The sequence below is a fragment of the Pinus tabuliformis genome, chromosome 5_1, assembly GCF_031772625.1.
Source record: "Pinus tabuliformis cultivar Carrire ecotype Pingquan chromosome 5_1, CPIR1, whole genome shotgun sequence".
NCBI classification, from domain to species: Eukaryota; Viridiplantae; Streptophyta; class Pinopsida; order Pinales; family Pinaceae; genus Pinus; species Pinus tabuliformis.
This window is the reverse complement of record NC_142305.1, coordinates 22161095-22171866: the sequence shown is the minus strand read 5'-3', so window position 1 is coordinate 22171866 and position 10772 is coordinate 22161095. Positions and strand designations below refer to the sequence as shown.

General features: G+C 40.8%; 1 protein-coding gene across 1 annotated transcript; it reads right to left on the bottom strand.

The window, feature by feature from the left end:
- Positions 1 to 846: 846 nt before the first annotated feature.
- Positions 847 to 4851, bottom strand: LOC149163327 (uncharacterized). The gene is made up of 2 exons (XM_089429084.1): positions 3385 to 4851; positions 847 to 2814 (listed from the first exon to the last, which is right to left on the bottom strand). The coding sequence occupies exons 1-2, from the start codon at positions 4849 to 4851 to the stop codon at positions 847 to 849; spliced, it is 3435 nt and encodes a 1144-aa protein (XP_089285210.1).
- Between the last annotated feature and the right edge of the window lie 5921 nt (positions 4852 to 10772).

The following is a 10772-nucleotide window of genomic DNA, read 5'->3' as shown; positions in this document are numbered from 1 at the left end:
TATTGTAATTTACAGTTATAAGAAATTACTAACTAATTATCCATTTAACATTGAAATTTGAGAGTTTATAATTTTTTCCAATATAGAAATTATAGTTTTTTTGTATATATATAATTTGCAACTAATTTACTATTTTATAATTTCTATTAAGATAGAAGTTATCTTTTTTTTATTGCAAATTGTCATTATATAAAAATTACTAACTCACCTCTCTCTTTAAAGTATCTGGATTGATTTTTTCAAAAGATAGAATTACAAATCAAATTTGAGTAACATTTAATTAAGCAATGATAACTCTGAAATATGTCTATGTATATGTATATGTATAGAAACTATTTATATTATTTAATGTCAATAACAATAATTTTTTTCTTTAATTTAATTTATTTTTTTTTTCCGAGGAAAAAAGAAAAACTTTTTATTAAGCATATAAAAAGTTTACATTCTGATGATATCTTTTGCAGGCCTGATGGCTCCCATGTGTGCTGTTTTGTACTTCTTAAAAGTAAAAACCAAACATAATTCTCAGTCCTTTTTTGACTGATTGTGAAGGATATGTTCTGTCCTGAAACTGCTGATAAAAACACGAGTAGTCTTCCTCCCTACAGGAGGCTTAAATACAAACCATATAATGCATACTCCGGGGTCTCCTTCAGAGAAGGAAAACAACCCCTTACAAGATTAAAAAAGTGACTGTGATAAAACATCTGAAAGCTGTACAAAAAGTTTTGTTTTACTGTTTGAAGAGCTCATGATAAGGATAACAGTAAAAGTAGAGAAAGCTGTATACAAAAAATTTCATTTAGCCTGCGGAACTGCTGACAAAAAAGAAAGGAAGTGCCTCGATCACAGTGGTGGAGCAAAAGGGGCCTGATGTGAAGAGGATGACTGCCCCTGTCTGGTTTCTACTATTGACCAAACGCCCAAATCTTGCTGTAGACCAGCCTTAGAAAGCTGGTCTGCTTCCTCGTTCTTTTCCATGTAGATGTGGCAAATAGAAAAACTGTTAAAGGATGACTTTAAAAACATAATTTCTTCTACAAGAGTCTTCAGAATCTGGTTTTGACAGGATGCATTTCCATTAACCCATTTTATGACATTCAGAGAGTCTTCGAAGATTTGAATTGTGAAGATATTTCTTTGAAGTAACCAGCATAGGAGAAGGTGCAAGGCAGACAGCTCAGCGTAGTTGTTTGTACCAGGTCCTAGCCCTAAAGATGCTTTTAGAGTATGATCAGGGTTCAAGTGAATGCACAGGCCTGCTCCGGCCTTGTTATTCTGGGATGCCCCATCAAAAAAGGCCCAAGGAATGCCCTCCAAGATAGAAACAGGCTTTTGTTTCTTTTGGATATTTTTAGCATCAGGGATCGGGATGGCAGAGTAAATGGCAGCACAATTTATGGCAATGGTGGCTGTGGGAGTGTCCTTGTCTTGAAACAAGCTTTTGTTCCTTGCTAACCATACACCCCAAAAGAAAATAAGAGGCAGATTTCTCATGTTTCCCTCCGGATAGTTTTGCCACCATTTCCTCCAAGCCTCTTCCAAAGGATCTAATCCCCACTGAGCTTTTACCTTAAGCAAACAGGTTACCTCCTCCCAAATTTTTTGAGAGACTACACATGCTGTAAAGAGATGTCTGATTGATTCCTCTTCTGACTTGCATAAGGGGCACCTCCCAGGCCCAACTAAATATCTGGCTTGTAAAATGTCCCAAGTAGGGACCTTTCTTTTTAGTATGCACCATAGGAAAATCCTGGCCTTAGCTGGGCATTTTAATTTCCATATGTTTTTCGCCCACCAGTCTGGTATTCCCCATCCTTTCTTTGCCATTAAGAAAGTATATCCATCTTTTGGGGAATATTCTCCTGTTTTGCCTTGCGCCCATATCAGACGATCTGGTTCGTCTTTTAGCCTAACATTTGAACGATGCAGTTCTTGGATGTAAGAAGCCCATTCGTTCTTCCATCTGATATTTATTCCTAAGTCTTCATCATTCTTCCAAGCCTGGCCCCATATTGTAGAGTGTCCTACTTTCTCCACCTGATTTAGAGTTGTAATTCCTTTGCTATCAAGATGTCTGAGAAAACCAGGTGACAAGGCAAAAGCTTCATTACAACCTACCCATGGGTCTCTGCCGATTCTGATATGTCTTCCATCTCCCACTTTCCAAGCCAAACCTTGTTCAATCACAGAGAAGGCCTCCACCGTGGCCTTCCAGATGACTGAGATATTCTTCATTTTCTTATCTTGGCTCCGAATCCAGTCTTCCAAGGGAGCTGGATCAATGTACTTCCTTTTAACCACCTTTGTCCAAAGATTCTCCATTGTGACTAATCTCCAGCCTGATTTAGCTGCTAGAGAAAGGCTGAACTCAGGGAGCCTTTTTATTCCCCATCCTCCCCAGTCTTTTGGTCTAGCCACCTTATCCCATGCCACCCAGGGTAAGACGGAGGATTCTTTGGAACCTGCCCATAGAAATCTGCAACACATTTTTCTGATTTTTTCCATCACTCCTTTGGGGACCCAGGTTAAAGCTGCCCAGTATACTGGAATGGCTAACAAAACAGATTTTATGAGGGTCAATCTGCCAGCTCTGGAGAGCCACTTGAAACTCCAATGTGAAATTCTGGCTTCCAGCTTTGCTATGAGCCAGTTCCAGTCCTCTTTTTTATAAGCTGCCGGCTTTAGCCAAAACCGCAGATATTTGAAAGGGGAGTCCAGAGGCTGATGTTGGAAGGGGAAAAGATTAGCCATCCTGGATCTTTCTCTTCTGTCAAAGTCTGCCACACAAACTTGAGATTTCCTAGAGTTTATCTGCATTCCAGTAGCTTTCAGAAAAAGATCGAAAATGCATTTTAACTCATTAAGTTCATTATAAGATCCATTGGTGAAAATCAATATATCATTGACAAAAAGCAGATGGGTGATAAAAAGATTAATTGCAACCTCAATACCTTTTACCTTCTCCTCTCTTCTTGCTTTGTGAATCAGTCTGCTTAGCCCTTCTGCCACTAGTAGAAACAGGAGAGGGGATAAAGGACAGCCTTGCCTGAGGCCTCTTTGGCTATTGAAAAAAGGGGAGGCTGCTCCATTGATCAGAACTGCAAAACTGATATTTGTGATACATCCCATTATCCAGCTAATAAAAGAATAGTTGAAGCCCAAATGAGTAAGCAACAGTCGAAGATAGAGCCAGTTTATTCGGTCATAAGCTTTGGAAAGGTCTATTTTGAGTACCGCTCCCTTCTTCTTCTTTTGTCTGACACTGTGAATTACCTCCTGGGCTACTCCAATGGCTTCATGAATTTGTCTTCCATCCAAAAAACCAAATTGTTCCATTGAGATGTTTCTTGACAGGATAGGAACAACTCTGATAGCTATTACCTTAGCAATGATCTTGTAAATACAATTACACAAGGAGATTGGTCTGAAATCTTCAAAGCTCTCCGGATCATCCTTCTTAGGTATGAGAGCAATAAAAGTTGAATTGAAAGGCCTATAGACTTCTCCTTTCTGTCTTGATTCTTCTACTACATCAGTAATTTCAGAGCCTATTTGGTCGAAGAAGGTGAGAAAAAGTTCAATAGTCCAGCCATCAGGACCTCGACTTTTGTCTTTGGCCATATGTTTCATAACAGCTTCAACCTCCTCCTTGGAAACAGGGATTGATAGCTCTTCTGCTTCTTCCTCCTCAACGAATCTTGGGAAGCATTGTGCTGTTCTTATGACTTCTGCTATGGTGGCCTCTCCCGGATCTGAGAAAATTTTCTGGAAGTGTCTCTGTCCTAAACCAGAGAGATCTGAAAAAGAACTGACCTCCCTTCCTTCTTCATCTTTAAGGCTCCAAATAGTATTTACAGATTTTCTTCCTTTTGCAAAGTTATGAAAAAAACTAGTATTTTCATCCCCTGATTTTAGCCATATTGCCCTACTCTTAAGCCTCCATTCTTCTTCCTTGTCCAAGAGGATTTTGTTTTGAAGCTTCTCCAGATGAAGGATTCTGTCCTTTGAAGCCTGCGAAATATATCCATCTTCCTCAGTGCTCTCCAGAAGCTTCAACTCCTCCCTGATTCCAGACAGTTCTTCATTCTGTTTCAGTTTCCTGTCCTTTGCCCATGATATTGTCGCTTTCTTCAATCTTTTGAGATTCTCCATGAACAGGAAGCTTTTGTCCTCTCTTGCATTTCTGTCAGGATGGATCCACGTTTCCTTAAAGAGATTATTGAAAGATGGATCTTGAAGCCATGAGGAGTTGAATTTAAAGGGGGAAGGAGGCTTTGGGGGAGGGAAAGAGAGATCTAGAAAGATAGGGAAATGATCTGAGTTGCCTATTTCCTCAACCCACTGTCTGAAAATAGGAGCTTTAGAGATTAGGTCCTCAGATAGCAGAAAGCGATCTAATCTTTTGGCGATCCGATCCTCCCCTACTCTTCTGTTCCTCCAAGTAGGCTTGAGTTTGACCGGGGCAGGGTCCATGAGGTTGTTTTCCAAGAGAAGATTGAGGAAAAAATCCGACAGAGGGTCTTCCCTAGCTGATGGACCCCATGCTTCTGCTCTGCCTATAGAAAAGTTTAGATCACCCCCCACAATCGACAAGGAAGACTTCATCAAAGGTTTTGACAACAAATCATCCCAGAAGATCTCCCTTCCTTGACAAGGGCCATATATGTTTACAATTGAAATGGGGTGGGTGAAGTCAGGAGAAATAACCTCCATGCCCATAACTTGCTTCATCCCCCATTGATTAATGACCTTAATTCGACCTTCTTTAAACCCAATTGCTAGACCCCCCGAGTGGCCTGATGAATCTATTGCAGAAAAGGTCCATCCTGGCAAGAGAGCCTTTAACATTGTTTCTACCTCAGTAGCCTTCCCCAAAGTTTCTTGCAGAAAGAGAATGTCCACTTTTGAATTAAGGATCCAATCTTTCAAGGCCAGTTTTTTAGGTTTACTGGCCAAACCTCTACAATTCTAGGATGAAAAATTTCATTTGTTAACTAAAACAGGGGACTGCACTGCTCTAAGAACCCCGGGGATTGAGTATTGTTTTCCATCTGCTACGTCCAGCTTGGCTTTAAGTTTTGCCTTAGATAGGTCCGATTTTCTACCTCTCTTATTTTTGGCATAACTCTGAGAGGACGACTGTCCTAAGCCTCCAATTACATTCGACTACCCAGATTTCCCTCCCATAGATCTAAGGTTGTAGGGGCACGGGGTGTGAGGAACTGGGGGAGCAAGAGGGGGCCACATATCTTCACAATTCAAATCAAGGGACGGCATGGCAGCCGAAATAGTGTCTACATCAGGAGAGGTCTTTGCAGGTTCCATGTTCTCGTTTATGCCAGTGATATGAGAGGGAAAATTTGAAGGCGAAACATGCATAGAAACTGAAACATGCTCAGGATTTTTAGGAGAAGAAAGAGGGGGACCTGAGCACATACCCATTTCAGGATCGCTGAGAGGATTTTGTTATGTGGGCGTGACCTTTGCGTTCTCCTCCACTGCTTCCGCTGGTTGCAATTCAGTGGTATGTGCATCCTCTTGGACATGGGGGTCTTCAGATACTGGCTCTTTTAGAGTCTCCTCAATCTCCATCTCTTCTGATGCCTGCTTCGCCACGTCTTCTTTCTCCTGAGGTGCTTGAGGATGATTGAAAACTGGTTCTCTGAAAACAGAGGTCCTCCGGAAACATCTCCTTCTTCTGAACAGCAGATAATCCTTTGCAAGGTGCCCGTATTCATGACAGCGGTGGCACCTAAATGGCAAGTGCTCATAATCCAAAAGCTGTTCGAACACATAATCTTTGTATTGTAAATTGATTTTTTGGGCCAGACCTCTGCTCGGATTTAGGCTTACTAGGATGCGGGCCATCGCTCTGTTCTTCGTCTCCAGAAAAGACATATCTGCTTCCAGGAAGGATCCCAGTCTGTTCCCGATGGCTTTGAACACAGCCTCTGTCCATAGAAACGAGGGGAGACCCGGGGCTCTCACCCATACCGGGAACTCATCAGTCCTCTCTTTGATAGCATCAAAAAGGGGGCTCCATTTTTTCAGCAAAACCGGAATGTTCCCTATATTCCAGTTTCGTTCAAGCACCCACTCTGCCGACTCCTTGTCCTCGAAACTGAACTTGAACCACCCTTTCGCTAAACATTGTGCCTCGAACTGAAAGGGTCTATCAGAGACGAAACAATTTTCACCCCATGCTTGAAGAAATTCCGACGAAAATTTCTTTCCTCTTGCCCTTCCGACTAGGGTACATTCTGCAACGGCTAGGGTTTCTTCTATAGAGACCTCCATACCTAGGACTAAGTTCCCTTCAATCTCCTGAGATCCAATTGGCCTTTGGGATTTTCTTTTTGCCCCTTTATTCCTTAACTCTTCCGCAGAGGCCCTAGTTTCCCTGCGGCCGTCGGTCCATTCAGGTTCCTCTTGTGCCGAATCCTCAGGGAAATCTATCTCCGGCTGCGACTGAACATGAGTAGAGAAAACGGGGTCAGGGGTCCCTGTAAAAAGATGACCAGCCGCCGCACCCTCGAGACCTCCCCTCTCTCCTGCTAAGCTGTCGGATTGGCCCACGAAACCTCCTGCAAAGCTTTCTTTTGGTAAAGGGGATTCTTTTTGCAGAGAAACCCTAGAGAGCGGAGGAAAACCACCAGAAACCCTTGTAGAGCCGAGGCCTGAAGAGAGCCCCAAATTTGAGAAATCTTCAAAACCCTTTGATGGAAAAATCCGGCTTGTTTCTGCTTTGCCCTTTGGATCAGAAGAAGGAGCACCTACTATCAACCCATCCGTCGCATTCTCCCTTACCACCTGCTTGTAGGAAGCCTGGTTTCGAAATCTAGAGGCTTCTCTGCCGGGATCCTTACTTTGATGCAGAAAAGATGGTTTAACCTCCTGTGAAAAGGACTCCAACCTCGACAGCTCAAAAGCTCCAAAATACTGTTCCACGTTTTGAACTGTGGGTTCCTTCCCCCACATTGAGAGAATGTCTTCCAATTCCGGGTCCAGATCCACCAATTCGTTGGGATTAACCATGGTTAGGGTAGCCGTTCCGAGAAAAACGACAGCAAAACGGTCAAAGTGACAGGCGCCTTTACCCTAATCTCTTGTAAACGGAATAAAACGGAAAGTCTGCAGCTACTGTAATGGTTTTTCACCGAACAAAAACACTTACACCAAACAAAACGCCGACCTCCAGCTGCCAGTCACCCGGGAGATGCTTTCCTGCGCCTTCAACTGTTTACGGAAACTGTCTGCAAACTGCCTACCCGTGACCTGAACGCGGTTCCGCCCGAAACCCTCGTCTCCAAACCCTAGCCATCTTCTCATAAAGCCTTTTTTTTTTTAACTTCACATGATTTAATTTATTTTTAATTAAATTAATTATTTAATAAAAATTTTATTTTCTATTAAATTAATTATTTAATAAAAAATTTATTTCTTTAAAACAATTTGCTTTCCATTATACCATATTGTATGTTGGAACCATCTGTAAATAATAGTGAAATAACAAAATGAAACGGAAAAACAGAAAGAGTATTAGTCATTAATATTTCATACTAAATAGTCATGAAATAGTCATTAACGACAATGTATTAGTCATTAACATTTCATACTTACCAAGTTAGGAAGTTACCAAGTTAGCATAGTTACACTTAACATGCTGAATCCGGTAGATATTCATGTAATTATCTTTGTTTTTTCTCTTTTCTGTCTGTGTCCAGGGTCGAGGCAAGAAGCACAGTGGACGCCGAGTTCTGTGTTCAAGGTGGAGGCACGAAGCACAGTGGACTCTGGAAAATTCAGGGTGGAGGCACAAAGCGCATCGGACGATGGAACAACGAATGTTGGAGGCGGTAAGCCAGTAGAAAGATTTGACCAAAATCATTCACCGTACCGAGTTGTAATTCACGAATTATTCGCTGTACCGAATCGAATTAACGAATTTACGTATTTTTTTGGCCAGTACGGCCGAACTTGGTAACTATGGTTTTCTACATTCTGCACTAGCTAAACAAAGAAGCAATCCCCAAGCTATCCTCATTTTGTGGCTTGATCACCCCTTTACTACGATAACTATGCTACTGGATTAGTGTGCGGGAGGCTGAGCAGAGTGTTTCATGTTGAACAGTTGATTTCTTGCCAAGCTGTAGAGTCGAGGTAGAGCCCCACCAAGAGTCGACCTTCCTGGTGCAGTGAGCGTGGATCGAAGCTCCACCAAGAGTCTACCTTCGTGGTGTGGTGAGCGTGGAGAAAATTTGAGGTATCTGCATTACTTGGCTTTGGGAAGCTCGATAACCTTAAATGGGAATCTAGACTTCAACAGATAAAATTCCATTTGCCTCGGTTTGGCTTTTTCCCAAAATCAGTCCTTTTCTTTTGTGAACAAAGGCTTGGATCATTTGATTATGTTTGTTTAGGAGCGATGATGTTGTAAAAGAACAGAGGTTTCATCTAGAAAACCGAAGAGTTCGGATCTGAGTGTGAAATCAAAGTGTTATGATGTTTTTGATGCTTTGTTGGCCCAGATCATTGTAAGATCACCTGTATTTTTTTGAAAGCATTGATTACTAGTGGTTGAAAGTTTTTTTCTTTCCGAGGCAGATCCGTAGATTGACCTATCACGATGAATAATCATATGGCAGAGGCATACTTGAATGAGAGAAATAAGCTCGATGGGTCCAATTATTAAAACTGGAAATTTAAATTGCAGACTCTTCTTTAGGGGAAAAGTGTGTGGGAGATTGCAAATGGGGATGAATTGAAGCCGACTGCAGTCGGAGGTGGACCAGCTGTAGCAATTCGGGATTGGGAGAAGAAGGAGAACAAAGCGAAAGTGTTGTTGAAATTGTCAGTGAAGGAATGCATTATCCCTCACAAGAGAGAGTTTTATTCAAAAAATGATATCTGGAAAACTCTCAAGGATTTGTATGAGATAAAGAATAAAAATTGTTTATTGTTCCTGAAGAGTAAGATTCTCTCCATCAAAATGGAGGAGAGTGAATCAGTCGTTGCATTCATCTCTTGGATCAAGGAGCTGAGAAACAAGTTGGCTGATATAGCGGAGACATTATCAAACATTGATCTCATCATAGTTACCATGAATGGTATGACTGATGATTATCATATGTTTATTACAGACCTGAACGCAAGGGGGAAAGCCCCAAATTTGAAGAATTGACAGGGATCTTGATACAAGAGGAAGAGAGACGGATGACTCTGGAACCCCAGAATTCAGATCTAGCATTAATGGCAAAGAAAAATCCTTTCAGAGGAAGAGAAAGCGTAGGACAAAAAGGTGGAGGTACACCACATAGAAAGCCACCTCAAGGTATGTCTTTGACCATAAATGATTCAAGGATCAAATGTTTTTACTGTGGTAAATCTTGTCACATTACTAGGAATTTCCATAAGAAGAAGCTTGACGAAATTGACATAGGCATAGGAAGCATGCAGGGCACTTTGTTGATGAAGATCAGAATCATAATCTCAGATTTTTTGTATTTGATTTTGTTTTCTCTATCGAGAATGATGAAGCAGAAACTTCGTTTTTGGATTCAGGAGCTTCCACTCACATGACAGGTAACAGACATTGGTTTGAAAATTTTAAAGAAACCAGGAGTGGTGCTAATATCTACCTTGGTGATGACAGAGGGTACCAGATTAAGGGGTATGGAAATATTCCAATGTTATTACCTGATGGTAATATTAGGTGTATTCAAAATGTGATGTATGTACCTGGAATTAAAAAGAATATGGTCTTTGTCTCTATGATAGCAAATCAAAATCTGAAATTAGAATATTTTAAGTCTTATTGTTTTATTAAATATCTGCTGGATCATACAAATTCAATAACATCAGGTATTCGAGTTGTAGGTCTATACAAGTTGAATGGAAAGAGTGCACCACACCAAGTATTGACTTCAACAGTTATGACTGCAGAGAATTTGTGGCATCAAAGATTTAGTCATATCAATTTTCATGACCTACTGCTACTTCATAAACAAGGTATGGTCAATGGTCTCCCTGTTTTAGAAAATCTTCATGTTCATTGTGAAGCATGTGCTCTTGGTAAGATGCACACGGATCATTTTCCTGCAAGATTAGATAGAAAGAAGAGGGATATACTAGAGCTTGTGCACACTGATATATGTGGGACGATGCAAACAAGGTCCTTAGGAGGTCCCTATTATTTTTTATTATTTTTTGATGATTGCACAAGATTTACCTAGGTATATTTTCTTAGAAAAAAGAGTCATACTTTTGAATGCTTTAAAGATTTTAGAAGCATGGTTGAAAAACAGACAAGGAAGTTCATCAAAATTCTCCACTCAGATCAAGGGGGAGAATACAAGCAGGGTGGCTTCATCAAATACTGCAAGGACCATGGGATAGTTCAACAGTTCACAGTACCCCACACTCCTCAATAGAACGAGGTTGCAGAGAGGAAGAACAAAACCCTTGTGGAGTGTGCACGCAACATGTTAAAAGGTAAGAACCTATCTAATGGTTTTTGGGCATAAGAAATAAATACTGCAATGTATTTAAAGAATAGGAGTCCAACAAAAAGTCTTGATTTAACAATCCATTCAAAGCTTTATTAGGTTTTAAACCCACAGTTAATCATTTAAGAGTTTCTTTCTTGAAAGCTTTTGCTCATGTTCCAAAAGAGGATAGGAAGATACTGGATTCAAAGGCCATTGTCCTATATATATGTGAAAGAATACCATAAATACATGGCTTATGTCCTTGGATGAATGAACAAACCC